Raw genomic sequence first — 24,253 nt, 5'->3', positions numbered from 1 at the left:
GTACAACTCCCATAACATATTAGGGATGATGCTATTCTCTCTGGCTTGTCTTCTTCAGGCCCTGACATCCTCCTGGCATGCCATCACATGTTATAGGAGTTAAGACAAGAGTATGAATACAGGACTATGTCTCATGAATGTCATGCCAGACCCTGGGACATATGTAGTGTTGGCTTCTAGTCTGTCTGCTTCCTTTTCTTCCCACCTCTAGCCTGTATCTTTGAATACAAGCATTCCCTAAATGGCCCCCCTTGGCTCTACGTGTGTGTAACAGTGACACAATCTATTTGAGAGGCCAAAGCCAGGCATGAATGAAGTCTACAGGGGTCTTGAGACTGGTCTGTGGCATTGGGCAGGTCATCTAGAATGGTAATCTGTATTTGGGACTGAGGATATTTCTTGTAGGAAAGAGAACGATTTAAGGGCTAGGCCCAAGGACAGAGCTTCAGGGAGCTATTTGTAGGCCCATAGGACCACTGGCCTGAAATCTATTTGATTTTTTATACTCCCCTGAAAATAAGGCTTAAGTCGATGATGGGAGCAAAATGAGTTACTGCTCTGAAGCCCACAGGGAGGCACAAATTAACATTTCAAAAATAAATCCCGTCATTATCATATGATAACTTCAATACGTGGTGTTATATTGTTTGTGCTAAAAGCATTAAGGGATTAAACACAGCAACTTACAACACACCACAGTTTCTAAAAACACCTCTTGTCAGTCTTCTGGTTTTAGCATCCTAAGGTGCTTTTAGCATTCTAAGGTGGCAGGAACAGAGTCTCTTGATGTATGAGATTTTACATTCGGAAATGCCTCCAGAGAAGGGTACATGCTGCTACACCTGGGCCAGGATCTGAGAAATTCATTCTAAGGGGCTAGAAGAGGGACATGTGAACAGGCAGCCACCATAAAACCCTTCTACTAGGAGGCTAGAGTGATGGTTCTGTGGTTAAGTAGTACAGGGTACTTGCTGTTCTCTCTCTCTCTCTCTCTCTCTCTCTCTCTCTCTCTCTCTTTCTTTCTCTCTCCATAAGTACAATTTCTGGAGCTTTTCTGATATTTAATCTCCTAGAGAGGAGGGCTCTCATATGTAAGAAGAAAGAAGAGAAACAGGAAGCAGGGATCAGGAAGGTGGGGGCAACTAAAGCCAATGGTCCATATCCCATTCCTTGTCCCTCACATTTCCCAGAAGAACTGGTGATGAATGGGTTTAGTAAATGACTCCTGAGTCAGAAATGAACCATTGAAGGTTGTACAGGCACAAGCCTGAGTTCTACCCTGGAGATGATTCCCAGACCAGAGGTAGCAGGGTGGTCTAGCATATTCCCAGATTTACATTTTCTTTGGAACCCTCAGTAGATTTGTGTTAGAGGTCATCCATTTTTTTCCACCCTGTCTTCTTTTATATTTCTAGAATGCCCTACATGTAGGATTGATGCCCCATATCCACTTTGTTTTGTTGTATCACTGGTTAGGCTCTCGGATAACTACAATAGCTGGGATCCCTGCCCACTAGCTTAATAACTGTAAACTCTTAGTGAACTACTTCTGTGACCTCAGATATGACATGAGGAGAACCACTCTAGCACAGGGTTCTCAACTGTCCTATTGCTGCGACCGTTTATGACCCCCAACCATAAAATTATTTTTGTTGCTACTTCTTTGTAGGAGGAGCTAAGGCAGGAGGAGTAAGGAGAGGAAGAGGAGGAATAAGGAAAGGAAGAAGAGAAGGAAGAGGGGGGAGCTAGGAGAGGAATGAGAAAGAGAGAGAGGGAAAGAGAAAGAGAGGGGGGAAGGGAGGGAGAGAGAGGGAGGAACATGGAAGTGGATGTTCCTCTGTCTCTAGCAGTCAAAGGTAGTTGGTATATCTAGGTTGGGTATTGGGTTACACTTCTGATTATTATCTTGTTATTGATCATTACCAAATATATAAAGCCTTTGGATAATCTAAGCATTGGAGTCTCATTTGTACTAAGCCTGTGTTGTTGGTGGGATAGTCTGGGCAATGCCCAGCCTTGTGGAGACAGAGTGGAAGACTGGTAGAGCCATCTCCCACTCTGGCATCTCATGGGTAGCAGGGCTGGTGTTTCTGGCTGGCCATTTCTAGCTGCAGCACGCACGTGGCCTCTGGCCACAGAACATGGCAGCTGAGCTAGGCAGAGCTGCCACAGCTTAGATAGTCTGCTTGACCAGCGGCCATTTTAAATAATTATATCAACACTTCTTAATGGTAATTTTCTACTGTTATGAATCATAATGTAAACATCTGATTTGCAGAATGGTCTTAGGTAACCTCTATGAAAGGGCCGTTTGACCTTCGCAGGTGTTGTGACCCACAGATTGAGAATCACTGCTCTAGTAAGAGGGTCATAGAACATATGGTTAATCCATGAATATTCAGAATACTGCCATCCATTTATCAAAGGCTTGGTTACTGTCTCTGATGATATCAGTGACTCAGAGCAAGGCAAGAGGATAAAAGAGAAATGTCCCTTTAGACTTTCCTTTGGAAACTATCCCAGAGACAGGTTGGCATGATGCTCTTGAGGGGATATTCTTAGGCTGTGATGAGGAACTCTGAAGAAGAAGGGCTAGGAGATGATTGCCTGGCAGCTTGTTCCACTGCATACTTGAGCTCTCTACCCTGGAGGTGTCCCTGTGCCTGCTGATCTGCAGAGCATTTTCAATCACATCCACCCTTGGGGCTCCCAGCTGCTGCCTCCTGTTCCACAAATCGGCAGCCTCCACACTGGCTGGCCAGCGGAAGAATGTACTTCAAACTGTCTTGTGTTTCCCTCATTTTAATTTGGAATAGAAACTAGAGTAGAATATCTGTCTTCTTTCTACCTTTCACTGATATTTTTTCCAGGGAATTCAGTGAAGTTAAGAGGAAATGTATTAGCCTAGAGACTTCTTGGGCTTCAAAGGTTTTCAACGCATGATGTACGCCTCTTGCATTACCCCAAGGCATCAGTTTGCCAGCATCTTTGAAACACTTGAATCCAGCATTTTTCTCCAAAGGATGACAAGGCAGCAAGAAGAAAAACAAGGCATGGTATGGGAGGTGGATGGAATGGTGTAGAGGAAGAGCAATTATTAGAACTACAGGTTAAATAGCCTCCATGCTGATCATGTAGCATGGTTGGAAAGTGCTTACTTAGCACCCATAAGGCTCTGTGGTTTGTTCTCCAGCCCTGCCAACAAAAACAAACCAAACAAAACCAAAGGAGTATTGTTGCAGGCAGGAGGCCATCCCATTGCCCAACTTCTATCTACCTGGTGAGTGAGTGTCAGCTAAAGACAGAACCTGGACCTCTTTGTACCACTTTCTGTGACCCAGGGCTCTAGAACACCCATCCAATGGCTACAACCTGATCTCAGGACCTGTGTTGAAGTGATGCCTGCATTTGTCCTCTGAGGGTAGGCTGTGTCTCTGGTTTACATATCTAGGCTTTCAGAGGGAAATGAACATGAAAGCTTGTATTTACCATGTAGTTCAGAGCCAGAAATGGGAAGAAAATGAAGCCAGGCCCAAGTGGGGAGCCATTATAGCCATGTGTCCCTGGAGTCTTGTGTGACATTTATGGAGCAGAGACCCCCATTCACACTTTTAGCCAAACTCCCATAAGTGTTAGGGAGGATACTGTTCTCTACTGACTCCAGACCCTCTTCTAGAGGCATGAATTTTGTTTTTGGATTTGTCACTGGAAAGCAGCTATAATGAAGACCCTATTCCCACCCTCTGTCGCCATCTTTCTTTGGTTAAGATGGAGCTGGTTAACAGTTTTAATATGAATAACCTTTAAGAGGCAATGTCACAGACAGGTATCTTCTCCGAGGACTAAACCGCTAATAAAGCTCTGGAACAATGGCGTGGCTGGAACAAGCACCAGAGAGCTTCTGGATAGAGTTGGTGTGGGGGTCACCGCTAGTACACAACACTAGTTAATCTGTGGGAGCTTTGATGGCATCAGCTGTGGAGTAGGCAGTCGAGGGGACAACACCTATTTTATCTGGCTCCTGTATCACTTCCTTGCTATGCTTTCAGTGACTGAAGGTGTAGGTACAGGAATAAGAGCTGAATGGGCCCAAGGGCAGATATACACCTTCAGAACAGAACAAGAGTCCGTACAGGTAGCAAAGACATAGATAGAAAGGGATAGGACTGTGTTAGGGGAAAGGACCTCACGAGTGTCTAATGTGTACAGAAAGGGCTGAGATGAAGGACAATAACAATAGAGACTGGTGAGGAATGAGGAAGAGGACCCCAGTAAGAAGAGAAGAGATCACAAGTCAGTCCTCCAAGGACATATTACATGCACATGCACTTGTGTTCATTTCAGCTATGTTAGCTGAAATGTGGATTTCCTTCTGAGTACCTGAAAATTTAGCCCTGTCCTGTTGCTAGGCTGTGTACCCTTGGAGAATGGGGCTGTGTCTAACTCTGAATGAGCCTACCTTGTCTCCCCAGCAGGTCATATGGCATCCAAGATGCTATTGTCCAGTTTTCCAAGGTTAACCTCTTTATATCTAGTTGATCTAACATCTGAGAATCACAAAAACCAGCTGTTATCTCAAAGCAAAGCTGAGCTGTAGCTACCACTGCCCCAAGGAGAGAGCCCTGGGTACCTATAGGCCTTTCTCCCATGGCCCCAAGTACCTGCCATTGTTTTTGCCTTCCTCCTACTGCAGGAAGGTCAGCTGAAATAGGATGGACCATTCTCCTCCAGTAAACATCCTGCTCCCTCTCCTAGGACCGGATATCAAAGGACCCTCTCTGAGGCCCAGACAGTTAGTGGCTTTTCCTCCCATCTTCTTATGCAACAAATGTTGGCAAGTTCTAGAAAAGCTCTGCTCTGCTGGGAACAGACCACATGAGTCCTGCCCCAGGGAAGGGCCCAGCCAACATTCTGACTGTTGGAATTCCCATGAGCAACACCTACACACAGACTCACAGAAAGATGTGTCACCTACTCACAGTGCTTTACAAAGTACCACTTGAGCAAACTGTGTCACATCAGCTGGGAAACCACACCTAAAGTAAAATTGACACCTCATTTCCTTTCCTTTCTAGACTAATCTAACTCTTACCCACCTCCCCTGTCCTGTTTGGAGCAGGGACTGCTTCTGGAAAACTCTTTTCAAGCCAGAGCCAGGTCCAAGAGCATGGATATATATGGTGAACCATAGAGAGACACTGAAGGCTGCAGTGCTGAGGCTGGGTGATGGTTTGGAGATCACACACAAAGCAAGGATGCAGGTCATTGGATGGAGACAGGGCAGGAGGAACCCAGGGGCTTTGGTTCAATCTAACACAAGTGTTCTCACCAGGGACATTTTAAAAGAATGCTCCAGCTCTAAAAGTCAACAGATCTGGGTTTGGAGAATATTGATCTAGCAAGAATAAGTAACTGTAAGGCATAACAAGAGATTTTCTAGGCTGAACATTGTGGGCTGCAGGCATAAGGGGCTACAGGAGGAAGACGAGACAAGACACCAGTGACAATTGGAACTGTGGCACCTGGGCAAAGGATGGCCTGTGCAGAGAATTTGTGCAATGCAAGGTAGCCTGGGTGCTCACGGCCATTTGTGGAGTTAAACCACAGAGAGCTTGAGTCACTCAGTTGTGCAGTGTTGGAGCAACAGCCCAGGGGGACTTCTTACCTGGGGACCTTCTGTTCCTAGAACTTTCTCCTGGGATCTTACAGTTGTCTCACTAGTGAGGACAAAACTCAGCTTCCTCAGGATGATGGAGATAAGAATTCAGCTGTTGCTTCTACCCAACCTCAACATTTATGGTCCTCTCTTGTTCTATCTTGTGATCTCAGTTTCCCTAAAGCCTATCCTTATACTTATTGCTAGGTCTCATTATATGTTGAATTTCCTGGGTCACCCTCTCTCCCTTTCCTGACCTTGTCTGTTTCTACTTCTGTCTCAAAACACAGCCCATTTTCAAGTCCTCTAGGACAACTTTCCAGTGCTCACATAAGACTTGTTTGCCACATCTCTGTGTTTCTGTGATATCAGCGAAAAATGCTCAGGGACTGAGATTAGGTCAGAGGCTGCTTGTGCATTTCCTCCTGCAGCCTAGCCTTGCACCTATACACTGTCACAGTTAACAAAGGGTCTGCTGAGTGAATAAATGATGCATGAAGACACAGAATTTGTGAATCAATAAACAGGAGATGGTCAAAGATGGAAATATGAGTAATATCTCCAAAAAAAGAGTTTAAACTGAAAAGAAGGGTGGATTGAAAACCTCAATAAACACCATAAAGATGGGGAGAGGCACTAGGCAAAAACTCAGACAGCAGGATAAGGAAGCAGAGATCCTGTGTGATCACAAGGCTAAGAGGGGAGTCATGTCATGGCTGTGCTTGGCCAAATGCTATGAAAGTTGAGACAGGTGGTGATTTTGTCAGTGACCTTGAAAACAGCAGGCCTAGCCTCAGAAAGAAGAATATTGGCAAAACGCTGGGCTTGAACAGGATATGCTCTGTTGACAAGCCAAGCAAGCCACAAGGAAGCTTTCTTGTAAAGCACCCCCAAATAATCCACAGATGTAGGAAAAGCAAGAAGGTGGTCCCCAGGAAAAGAACAGTAGATAGCAGTGGTTTTACCAAGCCTGATACGATTGCCTAGAAATCAGCTGCAAGACATGGTTTGGGTGTCTTGTCTCAATGTCTAGTAGCAGGCTTTTCCTCTTTGCATGTCACATTTGCAGTTAGTTTGTGTGATCTTCCATTCCTGACCTGGCCCATGTTTACTGCAGGAGACAGCTGCCAGTCTTTAAACTCCTGTTAAATTACTGAATCATTTCTTATAAGCAGATGCCACTTGGAGGCCATCTTTCAGAGGAATTCCAGGCATTTGGTAACTAAGTGGGAAAAAGTCAGGTAAAAACAGGTCCTTTGGCGCCATTCTGGATTCTTGGTGTCATGCTGAAGCAGAGACCATGGCTAATCTAGGCATCTCTGCTCTCCATGGCATGCAGTGCTATGACCCCAGGCAGTTACTTTAATTTACCTGAGACTTTGCTCCATCTCCTTTGACCTTGGCACAGGGGCTTAGCCTGAGGTGTGGAGCCTCTTGGTTTTTCTGCTTTTGAGACTCAAGGCACTTCTGCCGCTGCCGGATATTGCCCTTCTGGATGGAGGAATCTGGGGGTACCCTGTGGGAAAGCCATGTGGACAGATGAGAACATACTGCTTTTGACATTAGTACTGCTAACTGCTGGATGGGTTAGGGTGTGTTTAGAGAGGGCAGACAGCCATCTTCCCCAGAGCTGTCACAAAGGTTGGCATTAGTCAGAGGATGAAAGGATGCCGCTAGGGTGATGTAACAAGGGACTCTCAGTAGCCCCATAGAAGATGGATCTCTAGGATGGAGTCTGTATCGCCAATCCTATGATTGGTACTATGAAGTAGTAGCCCAGGGTAATACTTCCAACAATTGACCCCAGTCTCTCATTCTACTAAGATTAACAAAATTCTTCTGGTTTTAGGGTTAAGCAGGACTGATTGGTTTTCTCAGTCCTCCACAGTCTTAAAAACTCTCCTTCAGTGAGCCATAGGTCATGTCTCTCCCAGACCAGCTATGACCAAGCCTCTTCTTGTAGCTAGCTTTGGTTCCAGCAGATAGGTGTACCTGAGTTCTGGGTAGACATTCTCCAGGTACCACTTGAAGGTCTGACAGTGCAGATTCTTCCTCAGGTTCAACCTGTTCTCAATGCTGGGATGATGAGGTTGGAGGGTGGAACACAGAGACAGAACACAGGCTGTCAGAGGCAGGAATCTACAACAGTGGCTCCCCACCACCACTGACATGCTTCGTACCCACACATCTCTAGGGGATGCTGAGTAAATGAACCAAGCAGAGATTTCTCTAGTTCCAGGCAGAAAACACCTTAGCTTTATCTCTTGATGATACAGTAACAACATTGAGGGCTTGTGCTTTCATTCGAAAATGGACTTGGAGGTGATTTTCATTTTTATCAAGGTCAATCTGCGAGAATGACAGGTATGTTGTTAGACTACCACACTGCCCCAGCCTCAGAGCCTCCTGCTGGTGTATCATCACACATCTGTTCATGAGATACCCATTGAACATTTCTATGTGATAGGCATCATATTCAATGTGGGGTACTAAAGCTTCTGAACAGTAATGCAAGATAGTGATTCAAGTACCATATCCCATGTGGCCCTGAAGACAGGTCATCATGACAGCTTGGAGGTGCACTCTTGCTTGATGGGTCCATGGCACTCAAGAGAGCAATGGCTATTGATGCTGGTATGTGAAAGAAAGAGTAGCCATCTAGAGAAGCCAAAGGGTGGGTGAGGCAGGGAGGGGTCCTGCTATAGGTGAGGGAGATTGGAAAGCAGAGATCAGTGCTGTGAACAAGTCAAAAAGTTTTCCTGCAGGGGCAACACTGGCTACATGGCCTTAAAACAGAAGTTTGTGTGAGTGGGGGAGGAGAATCCACAAGAATCCACACGAGGCAGGGCTGGAGGATGCTGACTCTATCTCATGGGCACTGGGATGGACTTAGTGGGCCTTCTGTAGGGTATAGCATGGGGATGCTTTGAGGAAATCTTACTATTGCTTCCAGAAATGGGCCAGTTGGAGTGCAAGTGGGACAGCAGCAGGAAGGAGATAATGGTACAATCCCAACTGCCATTAGTTTCCTCTTAGTGAACTGAGTAGGAGTGGGCTTGGCCAATTCTCTACTTCTTTTCATCTTCACTCTACCTAAGTACTAGTCAAACCTTGTCTTCTCTAGGCAGCCAGTAAAAGTAGCCTTGCCTCCTGTCCAGCCTCGCTTTCTCCCTCTCTCTCCATGACTTCACCAAAACTTTCCCCCCTCCTTTTCTTCCCCCCTCCTCCTCTTCCTCCCATTCTCCCTCCCCTTTCTCCTCTTCCTTCTCCCTCTTTGTCCTCTGCTTTTCCCTTCTTGTGCAGGCACTCAAATTCAGGGTCTCCTGACCATTAGCCAACTAGTCTACCACTGAGCTACACACCCAGCCTTCTATCTTCGTACGGAGCACAACGCATGCTTGCTTACCATGCCTCTCAGTTCCTCTGGGACAAAGAGGCCATGCTTTCAGCATGCTTGATATTCTGTTTAAAGAGAGAGCGCCTGGGTTCTCAGTGTTTGAGTGAGGCAGCAGCAGCAGGACATGATTATCACTCAAAGCAAGCAAGGCGAACTAGGGTGGTACTCAGACTTGTGGCTTGACTAATATGATGTAAGAAATACTATGGAGTTGCATGGGGAATATGGGTTGAGAGACAGATTCAGGAACAAACTTAATGGGTTTAGCCTAGGACTTGTTACACTGGAGGTGTCTGGGAGACATCCAGGTAGAAGAGGCTATTTGATACTTGGGTGTAAGAAACTGCAGACCAGGGGAAAGGGTCTTATTAGAAACAGAGTTTTAAGTAGATGTGGTAACATCACCAGGAAGAATTCCTATTATAAAGAAGACTTATGACAGAGTCTCAGAGAGAGACCAGCCTGTCAGGAGTAGGAAGATGACGAGCAACAGGGAATTAGGATGGAAAAGGTGGGACTTAGGAGCAACAGAAAAGACTGGAAGCCTAGGGGCCAGAGAGGCATGGCAGAAGGAAGCAGGTTGGAGAAGGCAATGCTAAAGAACAGCAGAAGGGGAGAGCAGAGAATGCAGGAGTCTGGACTAAGCCTTGTGGAAACAGCTGCAGGGCCTGGGGGAGGCAGCAAAGGTAGACTACTACTTCAGGATGCTAGATCCTGGCAGGCAGGGCACAGGTATCCAAGGTGGTGAGCAATGCCCCCTTAAGGGAAGATTTTGTAGTTTATTTTCTTTTACCCCTTCCCCTTTTAAGTCAAGGAGTATGTGTAAACATGGAATTGAAAGATACAGGAGAGGAGAATCAAGGTTGGGGAGAATGGCAGTGTCTGGAGATGGGTGTGTAGCTCCATCTGCCGTAAGAGACACTGTAGTCATTTGAAAGCCAAGCGAAACCAGTCCTCAGGAGGATGACCTCAGGTAGTAGGGGCTTTGAGGGCCTGCAGGTAAGGCCACTGTCAGGTGAGTTTGGGAACCACTCCTCGGAAACCTGTTTCTCAGATTAGGATCCTTCACCAGCAGCACTGTGTCACATGGGAGCTTATTAGAAACACAGACCAAAGGAATCAGATTCCATGTTTTAACACGCTCCCTGGGAGATCTGTGTGCTCATTAAAGTTTGAGAGGCCCTGCACCGGCAGGCAGGAGGAGATGAATGCATACTGTGGGAATGTGATAAATGTTGATTTATGAATGAAGGCAGGCATGAATGGTGCATCCGGAGGAGGCCTGGTTTACTGATACAGGAAGTGCACCTGTCCACAGAGACAAAAAGCGACTAAGAAGGATGGTACAGTTGTGGCCAGGCTAATGGGTTGATTTGTCTTGAGAAATCAATATTGTCTATTTCATCCATAAAATAGGTACCATTCATGCAAGAGAAAAAAAAGTGGTGGGCTAAGGGGTGGGAAGAGACCAAAGAAGGTTTAATAGACGTGGTGGGTTTGAGATGGTTAGGAAAGACTGCAGGGCTAGGAGATGTCTTGTAACCTCACTGACAGCATGGCTGTGAAATATCATGGGTGGTAGCATGTGAAATTTCGTGTGACTGTCCAGTAGCCTGTGCACAGGGGAGAAAGAGATTTAAACAAGCCTTGTGCATATGTGCAGTGTGTGTGTATGTAGAGGAAGGTAGTGTGTGTGTGTGTGTGTGTGTGTGTGGAGGAAGGTAGTGTGTGTGTGTGTGTGTGTGTGTGTGTGCGAGCGCGCGTGTGCGTAGAGGAAGGTATTATGTGTATGCATGTGTATGTGTGTATAGAGAAAGGCATTGTATGTGTGTGTGTGCACGTATGTAGAGGAAGGTATTGTGTGTGTGTGTGAAAAGGAAAGTAGTGTGTGTGGGTGGGGGAGAAGGTGTTACTACGTAGATAACAGAGCCAAAGATCAGAGGACCAAATTTTCCAAGATCTGTCTTTAAGAGCGAAGAAATCTAAGGTGGACAGGGCAGTGGGTGAAGGGTGAGGCTGATAGGACATTGTCACTGGACCCAAAGTTCTGATGTAGACAAGATCCAGTGCCTCAGGAGAGGTGGAGTGAGAAAACTGGAGCATGCCCAGGAACTGGGATGTCAGAGGTGCAAGTCACTCTGGCTGGTGCTGATTTAATCCTCTAGGTCAGGGATGGACTCAACTGGAGAGGTTTAGACTTCAGAAGCCCATCTGTTCCATGGCTTTATGTGCTGAGTGGGTGAAACTAGTGGGATAAGATGTCATGGTTGTTCAACCCCCAACACACACACCGAGAAACACAAGTGATAAACTAAGGAAAATTGCAAGTGTGTTAATCTTCCTTACAGGTGTAGTCTGTTCTTTCTTCTGCCTAAGCCTTAGTCCCCTTACTTGTTTAGCAGTGCTAGGTAATTGCATCCCTCTGAGCATAGGCAAGATTAAAGAGACACCACATGGAGTGATACCCAGCATTTAATAAATATCCCTTCTTCCCCATGCTAACTTTCTACAAAGCTGGTAATATCCATCTACTATGCAAAGCTATGGTCAGCTCCATCTATTAAAGTAGTCATCCAGGAACAGTCACAGGAGGGCTGGCAAAAGCCCTGCACACTCAGAACAGGATACAGCATAAAGGAATCTGAAATCAGAATAGCCATAGCTCTAGGCCTGAAGCAATTTAGAGGCTCTGGAGATAGCTAATGTGGTGGGCCTATGAGCAGAGGCCCTTCTTACTTCACCCTCTTCCACTAATACTTAGAACATTCTCTAAGCACACTTACTTCCCAAAGGGTCTCTCCAGGGCAAAAGGCCGGGCTGCATAGTAGTACTGCTTGTATTCATCCATCCACACTTCAGCTGTCCGCTTGGTGTTCCTGAGGAGATAAGGAGTCTCAAGAGGGGGCTCGTCTGGGAATCATTAGCAGGCATTCCCAGTTGATAATACACACACAGAGGCAAAGTTGGCAACAGCATCCAGGCAGCAGCCATCAGGTCAGAAATGTTCACATTACTCTTTCCAGAACACCAGAGCACGAGGAACTCTCTCCTGTCTCCAAAGGCACCCCAAGAGATAGAACTTTAGCGCTATTAACAACCTTTCCACAGAAGGTACCGATAGGAAAAAAAAATCACACTACAAGTTGAACTTTGGTGACTCAAGGAAGCAGAAAAAGCCAGGGGAAAACGGGTGTTTCCATTTGCTGCCTGATACTCTGAGTACCTAGGTGGGGCTTGAGAGGACCAGCTAACCTCTGGTCTGCTTAGTTGGTGGGCTTTCCTCTACTTTTCCACAGTGGACATGTTGAAGTCTCAGCTCCCCAAGAGTAAGGTCAGTGCATACACGGGCCAAGCAATGGTTGGGTGTAATGAATTAGCAGTCAAGCCCTATCTTTCAGTACTTCACCAGTATGCTAGGCTTTTCATCAGACATTGGCTTGAGTCTGACCCTAAAGGCAACAGTAGAAGAGAGAGGGGAAGAGGGATGATTGTGATCATTCAACAGTCAGGGTGTCTCAGGAAGATTGCCAGAGTCAAAAGAAGAGAGATTGGAAAACAGTGAGGGCTGGTGACCTGGGCAGCTGGTGACCTGGGTGAAACTGAACTTGAGTTTCTAAGTAGTTTGCTCTTGCAGGTTCTTAGGTCTACTTTAAAGCACAGACATTTGATAGAAGAACATGGAAACCCCTTCTGAGCTGGAATCTGAAAGAACAGGTGAACCCAAGCAAGTGGGGATTGGGGGTACTGGAAGCAAGTAAGGTCACCTGGCTGGCTCCTGCAAGTGGCTTCACTATCTGCAAACTAGAAGCCATTTTGCAAGCAGTGTGCCTCATTTCTCTAAGTAGAATAGGCTACTGTTGACCTGCAAGGATATTCACTGGCCAAAGCCCTATCTCAAAAAGGGCAAACATCTGAAGTTCCAGGATTCCGCTAGCTCCCACTCGGAGGTCTCTGCTCCAGCATAGCCACTCCACAGTCCTACACTAGACATCCTTGGCTTATCTTTATAGTTAAAAAAAATCTGAGGTTCCCTGATGCTCCCTAGCCTGCTGCCTTACCCGCTCCATCCTCTCCTTATGTTCCCTGCTTTGTAAGATGTAGAATTCGACCACTGTTCAAACCCATGCTTCCTCTAAGTCAGCTGTGTCAGGATATGATATACACATGAATACATGTGTGATAACTCAAGAAAGACCATTAAATAAATAGATAGATTAAATAAATATCAAAGAATGTGAAGCCGTCCCCTCCCTAACACAATGGATCAAACAGCAGGACAAAAGGAAAGGAGAATTGGATGGATGAGAGAAGCAACTGATGCCAAGAGACGAGACGATCAAATCAGAGTAAGAAACAAAAGTTAAGAAAAATGTGAAGACACTCAGAGGCTAGAGAGGTGGCTCAGCAGTTAAGCGGTACTGCTCCTGCAGAGGACTCAAATTTGATTGGTTCTTGGTGACCACATTAGTTGGCTTACAGCTGTCTGTAACTTCAGCTCCAGGGGATTCAATGCTCTCTTCTGGCCACTACAGACAACTGTATTCACAAGAATAGACCCTCCCCCCCCCCCCACATATACATATAAATTTTAAAAATCCTAAGATAAATAGGCATGCATGAATATTTTGACAAGAGAAATCTAAAAGAAGGGAAATGTTGAGAGGAGAGGGAAACAAAGAAACAGGCAAGGGGTAGCCTGGGATTGCTTACTTCTGTATCTGGCAGAGAAGCCCTGCAGCTGGATTATCAGGTATACCCCATCTATATTCTTCTAGTCTATCAGGAGGCCCTGGAGCAGGCATCCTGCTGTACCTACCAGCCTGGAACAGGCACAAGGCTGGACTCTCCAGAGTTTCCCATCTCTTGCTTCTCCCCAGGGGTCTTTCTCTGAGTTACCCAGCTGTTTCTAACCATCACCTCTATCTCCCTTTGCAAATACCTAGAGGCAAAGCCCTTCAGGATGGACTTGACCAGTTACTTTAATTACTGAGGCTCTAGGGGATGAGGTAGGTATGGGTAGGTTGGTAAGGCTCAAGTCTCAGGGATAGCCTAAGAAAGTCTTGGCTTTAATGCCAATTGCCTAGGCAGAGTCCAAGTTGCAGGCATGCAACTCATGCATTATCCAGGGCACTCAGACCATCATGCAGAGTACCAGTTTGTTGCAAACCCATGGCCATCATTTCCTTGCTGCTGCCCACACACATTGAGCCAGGGCAGGCACTTACTTTATATAGGTGTTGGCGTTTCCGTCAGGGAAGACATATGGATGCTTTTTCCTGAAGACATGTCCCACCCGGCTGCAGGGGATGATCTCCAGGCCACCTCCACACATCCACACTCGGAAAGAGATTTCTGCAAGACATCCACATTTTTTTTATTGCTTTCTAATCCTTCTATACTGGCTCTGAGATACTGTATCTAGGGTTTTGTAGGCATCTAAGAACACATTCTCCAATTAGGCTGTGAACTTCTTTGTTTGGGAGCACATGTAATTTGAGTCCCGACGCCATGAAGAGTGATGCGAGACCACTCAATAGACAGCATGGAGATGTGCGGGGGGACCCTAGTGGGATGTTTTGGAAGATTATAAAAGGCTTGGGACAAAAAACATACATGTAGAAAATCAGTTACAGTCATCCTTTATGACCACAAATGGTTAGAACAAAGATGGAGGGCAGGGCTGGCAAAGTGGCTCAGGCAGCAAAGACACTTGCTCCCAAACTTTAAAACCTGAGTTAAGTCTACTTAACCAATATAAACACACACACACACACACACACACACACACACACACACACACAGAGAGAGAGAGAGAGAGAGAGAGAGAGAGAGAGAGAGAGAGAGAGAGAGCATGAAAATTTGAGAACACAAAATAATCTTCTGAGATAGGGACCAGTCATCTGTCAGGAGTGGACTCAGGGTAAAGTAGAAAACACCATATCAAGGATGCAGCCGAAGGTACCTGGACAACCCCAAGCCTGCCATTCTCTCACTGGATAAACATGAGTCAACTGAGTCCTAGGACAGGAAGACAGGGCCTAAGCAGTAATCAGAGCTATGGAGGATGCTCCCTGGGGTGGAGTTCCACACATATGCCTATCTCTTCCTGTTTTGCTACTGCTTGGTGATGGGTGGGATGGAGTTAGGGTAGGATGGAGTTAGGGTGGGATGGAGTTAGGGTAGGATGGAGTTAGGGTGGGATGGAGTTAGGGTGGGATGGAGTTAGAGCAGGCTGTCCCTAGTGAGTTTCTCTGCTGGAACTACTAAGAGTAGGCTCCAGGCCAGGTGTTATCCCAGGTGAGGGATCAAGAAGATGGCAATACTGGTAGAAGAGGGCAGGGGAATATTTTATCATTGCTGTTGTTCGAAACTGGCTGTGTGTGGTGATACTGAAAAGCATCTTAAGCCAGTGGTATGGTTGCTTTAAAATTCTCTATATACAATGCACCCCCTTACTGAATCTACCCAAACACCCTCTTCCATCTCACAACCCACTGGGCACATCAGTGGTAGAAAGGCAAGAAAAGGTAATTTCTAATTTGTGGGACTTCTTTCTGGCCCCTGCTTTTGCATTGATTTTTGTTTTCTTTCCTTTTCTTTTATTTCCCAACCCTTTCCCCTCCAGAATTGAATCTTAAGTGTGAGGACAGGCTCCCTAATAGAAAAAATCCAAGAGTGGCTGCCCCTGTGATATAGTCCTAGACCAGGGACAAAGAATGAAAATGTAGGTACCCCTAGGGAGGGCCTTACCATCATAAGCCTGAGTATTTACAGCAGCCTGGGTCCCACCTTTCTGCCTCCCCTAACTGGTCTCTCTCTACTGCTTCCCTTTAGTCTCCTGTTTACATCTCCATCACACAGCTCTCAGAGAGGCAACTAAGCTGGGATCCTGCCCTACCCTCACCCCACTGCTCTCCCATGTCCTCTGAATTTTTCTTGCCCCCCTTCTGCCTCCTCTTAAGGCAAGGAAAGACTTGTCTTTGTCTCCCAAGTCTGGACAGACCTATTAGATGCATCCTTGGGAAAGCAGGCTCCAGCTTTCTGAAGTTTGGTCTTGATCTCCTTGTGAATTAAACCAAAACCGTAGAAATGCTCCACAGAACTGCTGTCAGTATCAAATGAAAGAGACTTCTGAGAATGGCTGTGAACTCAAGAGCATCGATTATGAGAAACCCTTGTGAAGGCAATCTCTTGAGAACCCAGACACCAATGACATCACCTACCTGGGTGTACTTCTTCACAGGCCACTTCTACCATCTGCCAAAACTATAGGAGACACCAGGGCTTATTAACTTAATACCTGAGATTTTGTGTCTCCTCAGATGTTCCACATAAAGAGAACTGGCATCTGTGGCTAGGTTACTGTCTGAGCTTGGTGTTTGTGAGTCACTAAGCAAAATGTGGCTCAGTCAACTAACTGCCTGTAATCCACATCTTGATCAGACACTGCAATGAGGAATCTCAAAGTCAGATGTGGAATCATGACAGTTACATGTGTGAATGAGACCTCTTTGCTTGTGTGTGTTCCCATCAACTCTTTTCCAGGGACCCCAAGAAGGGTCTGCTCCACTTTCTGAAAAGGAAACCTCTATAAAACCCCAGCACATGAGATGAAGGCCTGGCTTACTAGATATAAGCTATACACATTGTGCCAGCTTTTCTCTAAGCAGATTCATGAGCTTTAGCTACTGTGTCTTCTTTTCCATGTATTCAAATGAGACATATGTCCTTCCTCATTTGAAAATCAAATTCCTGTAACCTCAATCCCATACCCTCCACTCTATAAGCTACTTCTATATGCAGGCCCTTCATCTAGTCTTTCTTTTCTGAGTCCACTGACCCCGGCCCTCCACCAGTCATGTATAGTCCCCCATCCTAAACAGTGCCATCACCTGGCCCTTTGTCCCATTCTCATTCCCCCTTCGATGCTGTCATTGAATGTCTTTCCAACATTGGCTGCTTCATTGTCTGATTCAAGAGTCTTCTTGATGACACACAGAACTTTCCTCCATGTCAGCCTCCCTATCACTATCAGATACAGTGTTCAACTTCAGGGACATCTGACAGTTTAGAGAGACACAAGAGCCACCATGCTACTTCTTCTATATCTCTTGGCATCATCCCATAGCCCTGTCTTCTCTCCTCCTCTAAGCCCAATCGTCCACCATTTCAGTTTCTCTTGTGTTGTGTGAGAAGCAAAATTCAAACTATTACGATTCTTCAGACCTTAGCCAGTGAGACAATGACATCTTCCTGTACTTCTAGGCCAGGCAGTTTCTTGTCCGTCTTTCTAACAATCCTACTTATTGATGTTCTTGTTTTCTAGTGCAGCTATGCTAGGACAACCAACAGTAAGACACCAGGAACTGATGTACTCCTCCCAACTCCCAACTCGAAGTTGTTGTCTTGAAATCCCTCTTCCCCAGGACTGAGCACTTGGTACTGACCAGTGCACCCAAAGATACAGGTACTGTCTTCAAAATACCCACAAGTAGGACAAGTAGCAACTACATAATCAACCATCCAGTTTCTGCCTCATCAAGTCACACATCTGATCCTACCAAACTTAGCTCTCCTTCAGACCAGCTGTTCCACCTACAGGAGTCCTTGGCCTGGCATGAGTTAGGTTTCTCAGTTCTCAAGCCCAGATCATTGTAACTGGAGTTTTGGACCTGCCATGGGTCCCTGTGCTGTCGCTTGAGTCAAGAGATCCCCTTGATGATGTGAGGAGTTTTTAGGTTAGTGTGATGATTTCTAAGCACTTCTCTGGGGAATACTTAAAACTTAGAATGTACAACCAGCCTGGCCTTATCTGTATTCTGACGTGAGAAGGATGAACAACCTCTCACACTCACAATACTGGGCCTGCTTGGTTGGCAGTTTTGTAAAAGCCTTTGAGAAAGTGCTGATCCTGAGCCTCCCATAGAGGGCTTGGACAAGCACCACAAGAACCATGGAAGCTGGGTTGTGAAGCTAGGCATCCTTAGAGCCTCACTCTCCATGTTTGCAGTTGTGCGGTGCCGCCATCTCTTCAGTGCAGTTGGAAGGAGCCAAAGTCTTTCTATAGAGAGTCTTCTGGGGTTCTTGCTTAGTCAGTGCCTGTATCATCTCCCTGGTGATGAATGTCACATGTATCCAAATCTACTCTGTATCCCAGGCAGGGAGATGTGTAATTACTCTATCCTCACTGGGGCACTGTGATAGGACCTTATTTTTTGAACTTCAGATTAATATTTGAGAGCAAATTGCCCTCACGCCCTGCATTCCCTTCCCTTGTCTACCATGTACTTATTAGCACGTCAGCTATTTTCACCGCTTCCTAGAACCCTCACCTTTCATCAGAATCAACACCCATCTGATGAGCACGTAAGTGGTGGGTAGGAATTCAGGGTCCAGAGAGCAGCTCTTTCCCCAGTAAGTACACCATCCCTAGTCAAGGTTCTGGCTTCATTTCATAAGCCTGAATTCTAACCAGGGCAAAGAGCACCGGTTTACATAAGAGAAGCTGTGTGCAATGGGTTCTGTTTATTTTTCATTTATTTATTTTTTCAGTGTATGTTGAGAGTATAGGAGGAGGTAGGGGTGTGCATAGGGGATGGTCTACACCTGTGTACAGATACCATAGAGTCTGTGTGGCCATCAGAGGACAACTTGTGGGAATTGGTTCTTTCCTTCCACCAGGTGGAAGGAGTTTGAACTGGGACTTGAGTTTTGGTCACCAGCTTTGGGGACAAGTGATTTACACACTGAATCACCTTGCTTGTCTCATGGTCCTTGTTTTAAGTGGAGTGTCCTAGAGTATTTACATATGTGTATTATGACATATGTAATTACATTATCTATTCTGCCTCTTGTTGAGCTTAAACCTGGTGAGGACAAGGGGAATATAGCAGACCATGGTAGGCAGAAAGAGACATTCACCAGGCTGCTGTCACTCATAAATTTTCCCTTTCGTGTGTGACAAGTAATTCAGTAATTTTTAATTTCCTAGCTCTTACTGGGTCAAGAAGTAAGCTCTGTGCGCACTAAGGCCAGTATGTATTCCTCCCCAGGTTCACGGGTTGTAGACTTAATCTTCAAAGCAAAACTGTTAAAAACACAAGACCTCCAAAAGGTCATGAGGGATTGGCTCTAGCACACATGGATCAATACTGTTGTCTAGGTAGTGAGTTGTTATTACGGAAGCCTGTTGCTCTAAAAGGATGAAGAATTTGCCCTCTGTTGAGCTCTCCTGCTTGTACATTTTGCTATGAGATGATGGAGTGAGTGAACCCTATCCAATCTTGGACTTCCCACTCTTCAAAAGAGTGAGAAATTAAGCTCTATTCCCTATGAACCACCCAGTATGGTCGCCTGCTATGGCAGCATAAAATCAACTAAGACCATCCCATTGTTTTTTAAGGAATACTCTGATTTGACTTGAGATCATCTTATTGGCCTGCAAAAGATAGCTTTGGATCTGTGAGCCAAACGCATTCTACCTCACATCTGGGACAACTGACACTGTACCCAGGCCTCTACTTCTGGACAAGTCTTAATCACATGTCCACAGTGGTTACTCATGGCCCCATGACTATGAACACCCTTTAACTTTCCAAACTCTGATGGCAAATAAGCAATTGTGTCCTTCCTTGACAGTATGTGGGACATTTAGGAGCAGCAACAAAGGGTGGCCTGCGGAATCACAGCTGGGCCTGGAGAATCACACATGGTTCTAGAAGAGCAGCCCAGTGGGCGTCATGTATCATTACATATTTGGGGAAAGATGTTTCCTCAATGTGAGTGCTCGACCTTATTGAGGCCACTTCCCTAACCTTGGGCTAAAAGCAAAAGCATGAGCATTGAGGTATCTCAGCAGGTCAGACTATCCTTCCTTATCAGACAGTGGCCACACGCATCCTGAAGGGAAGGCAGCCAACTCTAATGGAGCAGAGACTTGGCTATCTTCACGAAGCCCCATGACAGGTGGATGTGATGAGATTCTTATGTTGCTTTAATGATTCTCCTCAAGCTTAGAGGACTTGGGAGGGTCCTCTACTCAGTGTCTTCCATGGCTGAAGTCAAGGTGTCAGCAGGACCATGTCCCTTCATGGAGGCTCTGAAGGAGAGCTTGCTATAATGTGGATATAGCTGTTTTTAGAAAGTTACTGAAGGCTTCAGGACTTAGGTTCCCTTCTCTTTGCTGGCTGATGGCTCAGAAGTCCTTTCAGCTACTTTTTGCTGTCTCTTCCATCTTTAAACTAACAGCTGCTAATGTCCGTTTGGAGTATGGCACCTGGCTTATGCCAACTCTCTGCTGCTGCATGCCTAAGAAAGCTCTCTGATTTTATAGAGACTCTGGGATATTAAATTGGACCCATTTGCAACATTCCCCAATCCATTGATTAGTGCCCTCATCACACTGCTTAAAAACTTTGCATCACAGAAGGTCACATCCAAACAGGCTCCAAGTATTTGGGGTGTGGCTATCTTGGGGGCAGGGCTGTTTATCCTACTTAAGAGATCACTGCTTCTACCTTGAAGCTCTAGAAACTGGCTCAGTGAGGAGAGGTAACTTTCCCAGGGGTACTCAGTGGTAACTACGGGCTTCAAATTTACTCCTATCTGATCTCACAGCCCGAGTTCTTCCTGAACCATACATGTCCCCTGAGCCTGGAATAGCTTGGCATCCCAGACTCCATTCTGAGCATGGTGGGTGGTAGCAAGTCTCTTTTGGGCTCTACCTCATCTCTCATTTCTGCACTGTCCTTTGTGCCTGCTGTGCTTCGGAAATCCCCCATTCTAAATTCAGGACTCCCATATTCTCCCTGTATGTGTGCCAAAGCTTCCTGGTTTTGGAAGTACACACCCCCACCCCCACCCTGCTGTGCACCACAAACTTGTTACTGGCAACAGATTCCTTTTTTGCCTCTAGAGACCAAAAGCTAAAAGTGAGAAGTGGCTCAGGCTCCAGTAGAGTAAGTAGCTATATATTACATGTATCCTCTGTTATGTAAATTGGAGCTTAAGTATCCAATTTTAATGCAAATCAACCTCTGAAAAAAAAAATCTAAAAGCCACATTTCCCTAAAGCCTGCTCTTGTCCTAAACTGTGGATATAATTATCAAAAGTGCTCAGCTCATTTTAGAAGCACTTGGTGGGAATGAAGAACCACCAGGTCAGCAGGTGGGGAGGTTAACCAAGACACAGTATGGCTTTTACAAGGTCCTTCAGCCAATCCATCTGCAGCCACATCTACAGTGGAAGATGGAGCCGGATGAGGGTAGGATTGGGCTCAGTCATAGTCACCCTGGCCAAAGAGCACACGTCATTTTGTAGCTGTGAACTAAAGTCAACATTATACAGGCAAATATGTCTAAAGCACATAGAAATTCTACTGTCTGGAAAGAATAGACATGTCAGCCTTCTGCTATTATTTATATAATCAAAGGGACCCTTCAAACATGGCTCCACTGGATTCTATGTAAAGAATTTCACATGGTGCCTCGTGCATTGTATTGTCTGCCCCTCATCCCAGATTCAACCAAACACGGACTAGTATAGATGATTGCTTTCGTCTTAAGCATATATGTGTAGCCATTTTTTCTCATTATGTTTCCCTAAACCATGTAGTTTAACAACTGTTTACATAGTATTTATGTTCTATTATGTATTATGTATAATGGAGGAGAGTGATTTAGGTAATACAAGTGCTTGCACATAGGTTCCATGCAAATTTGACACCATTTTATATAAGGGACTTGGGCATCCGTGGGTTTGGGTGTGGGATGATCTTGGAACGCAAAGAGACATATGTTTCTGGATTGCCTTGCCACCCAGAAATCCTTTCCCATTCAGTCTCTCACTTTTCACACATGCATTTTGTGAGCTGTTTCAACTATTCTGGGTCTTGAGAGCCAGAAATGAGATGAACTTTCTTTTTTTTTTTTCCTTAACAGAGTCAGCAGTGGGGCAGGCACAGATAATGGGATAGTTACATACTTAGATGGCGAGCAGAAGGGTGATACAAAGGACTCTGTGCTGAGAAAACAAGATGCCAACGTGGGTGCATGGGGGAGGGATGGTAGCAAAAGGGAAGGCAGAGAAAGTGTCCCAGCTGTACAAGAGGTCATCCAGAGCTGCAATCTTCAGGGGCTCATTCATAGTGGTTGCATAAGGAGGTTCTGCTCTTGTAGAAGGCCCAGTCTGAAATTTCAGAAGGGTCTGTCAAGGTTGGAAGTGTGGGGAGCAGCCTGGTGAACCTAGGAAGATAGATACTTCCATGGGAGAGGTACAGGAGGGAGTCCTTGTGGACACAGACCTGGGAGGCTTGCCTCTCAGCAAGAGCACTTTGGCAGGGGCTGAAGAGTAGACCTGACAATAGTAAATAGCACTGGAGATCTACTTAACAAAGGGTGGCCAGGATGGAGGGTGTGTGTGTGTGTGTGTATAGTATGTGTATAATAGTATGTGTGTATAGTGTCTGTGTGATAATGTGTGTATAGTGTGTATATGTGTGTCTGTGTCTGTGTGTGTGTAGTATGTGTGTATAGTGTTGTGATAGTATGTATGTTTGATAGTGTGTGTCTGTGTGTGTATTGTGTGTCTGTGTGTGTCTGTGTGTGTGTTTGTGTGTGTAGTGTGTGTGTGTGTAGTATGTGTGTGATAGTGTGTGTATAGTGTATGTGTGATAATGTGTATATAGTGTGTGTATGTGTTTGCATGTGTGTCTGTGTGTTTGTAGTATGTGTGTGTATAGTGTGTGTGATAGAATGTATGTTTGATAGTGTGTGTGTGTGTGTGTGTGTGTGTGTGTGTGATGGGCTATACCCTACAGACAGGAGTCCTTCACTCTGGCAGGCACCTTCTTTCATCCTCTTTTATACCCAAAGCATTGCTCACACTCTCCATCCAGATAGCTGATCATCTGTCAGCCATGTGGACCACTTTAAAATTCCCACCTTCTCATACTTTGTGGCCTGGTTATCCGCTCCTTGCAACTGCTACCCTGTGCACATAATCACATCACGTAGTCGCTTTTGGAAAAAGTACTTTATTTTTCTGGTATCCAAAAATACTTTTAAAAAAATAAAAGAAAAGAAAAAAGAAAAAAAGATTTTTTGGCTATAGCATAATAGAATGTTGGGGCGCAGGGAAACAGAGTGATTGCTGTGTCGGCTGTCTACACTGCTTCTCTGGTCTCAAAAATTTTGTGACAGATTATAAATGTCTTTCCCACACCTCACAGGGACCATTTCCCAACTGCTCTATTCAAATCAGCCACTGGTAATACCAAGCGACTCAGAAGCTGACTCGATGAGATTGCATCTTGATTTGAGCAGCTGTGTGTTAACATCGCGCTCGTCGAAAGGAAGGGTGCTGGTAAGTCGGACCGGAATGTGCCATCCTGTAAATGACAATGCTGCCTGCATCCAAATGCAACTCCTGCACCCAAGAGGGATCACCCTCACCTTGTGAAGTTCAAGAGGACAGGAAGAACCAGCAGACAAACTGGAAAGAACTGAGCTGTAACTTAGAAGGATTTTCTAACAATTCCACAAAAATTCTTAACCCAGAATATGCCAGACAGTGAAAGTTTCTGAATCATTTTGATCAGCTTTAGGACAGAGACTGGACCACTGTTGTCTCTCAGTGGGCTGCAGGGACAATGTATTTGCTGCCCAGGAGGAGGGCTATAACTTCTCAGTAAGGAGTGCTGGGATACCCAGCTTCCCCTAGGCTGGTGTAGGCAGAACCCCATACCCGCACAACCACAATTCCTGTTACAATCCACACCTGTTGGATTATGTGCTGGGGACTGGAGATCCAGATTTGTTTACTATGCTTCCAGTCTGACCCCCACTTGGCAAGAGACCAATTTCCTGATAGATTTCTCCCCTATACTGCCCAGGTTAGGAGAACAGATGCTATGGGTTAGGCCAAAGTCATAAATTTGTGGGAAATAATTCTTAGTGACTGAGGAAGAAAGCCATAAAACACCCTGTGGGCAGAGGCAGAAGACAACAAAGGCAGTGGCCAGTGCCAGGCAGCTCAGTGCCAGGAGGAGCCCATGGATCACTTTTCTGGCCTGTGTATTGTTTCCCAGGCCCATGCTCACATCCCTTCCTGTACCCACAGAGGAGAAGCACCACCCACATAAGGACTCCCTCTCTTACATTTCTCTGATTGGTTTGCTCAACCAGTAGTCATTGTGGGCCTA

At 45.7% G+C, this 24,253-nt stretch overlaps 1 protein-coding gene across 2 annotated transcripts in view; it reads right to left on the bottom strand.

Annotated features, from left to right (window-relative positions):
* Positions 1 to 24,253, bottom strand: part of Galnt14 (polypeptide N-acetylgalactosaminyltransferase 14) — a 219,350-nt gene that overhangs the window by 3,091 nt on the left and 192,006 nt on the right. The window contains exons 10-13 of one of the 2 annotated variants that reach the window (XM_034514635.2): positions 14,279 to 14,405; positions 11,837 to 11,929; positions 7,649 to 7,732; positions 7,028 to 7,172 (exon numbers count right to left, since the gene is read on the bottom strand). In XM_034514635.2, coding sequence (XP_034370526.1) covers positions 7,028 to 7,172; positions 7,649 to 7,732; positions 11,837 to 11,929; positions 14,279 to 14,405 — 449 coding nt within the window. The remainder of the gene's footprint in view (positions 1 to 7,027; positions 7,173 to 7,648; positions 7,733 to 11,836; positions 11,930 to 14,278; positions 14,406 to 24,253) is intronic. The other variant, XM_034514638.2, reaches the window with a different exon arrangement.

Source organism: Arvicanthis niloticus, chromosome 11 (genome assembly GCF_011762505.2).
Source record: "Arvicanthis niloticus isolate mArvNil1 chromosome 11, mArvNil1.pat.X, whole genome shotgun sequence".
Taxonomy (NCBI): domain Eukaryota; kingdom Metazoa; phylum Chordata; class Mammalia; order Rodentia; family Muridae; genus Arvicanthis; species Arvicanthis niloticus.
Note: the sequence above shows the minus strand (reverse complement) of the source record. Positions and strands in the feature narration are given on the sequence as shown.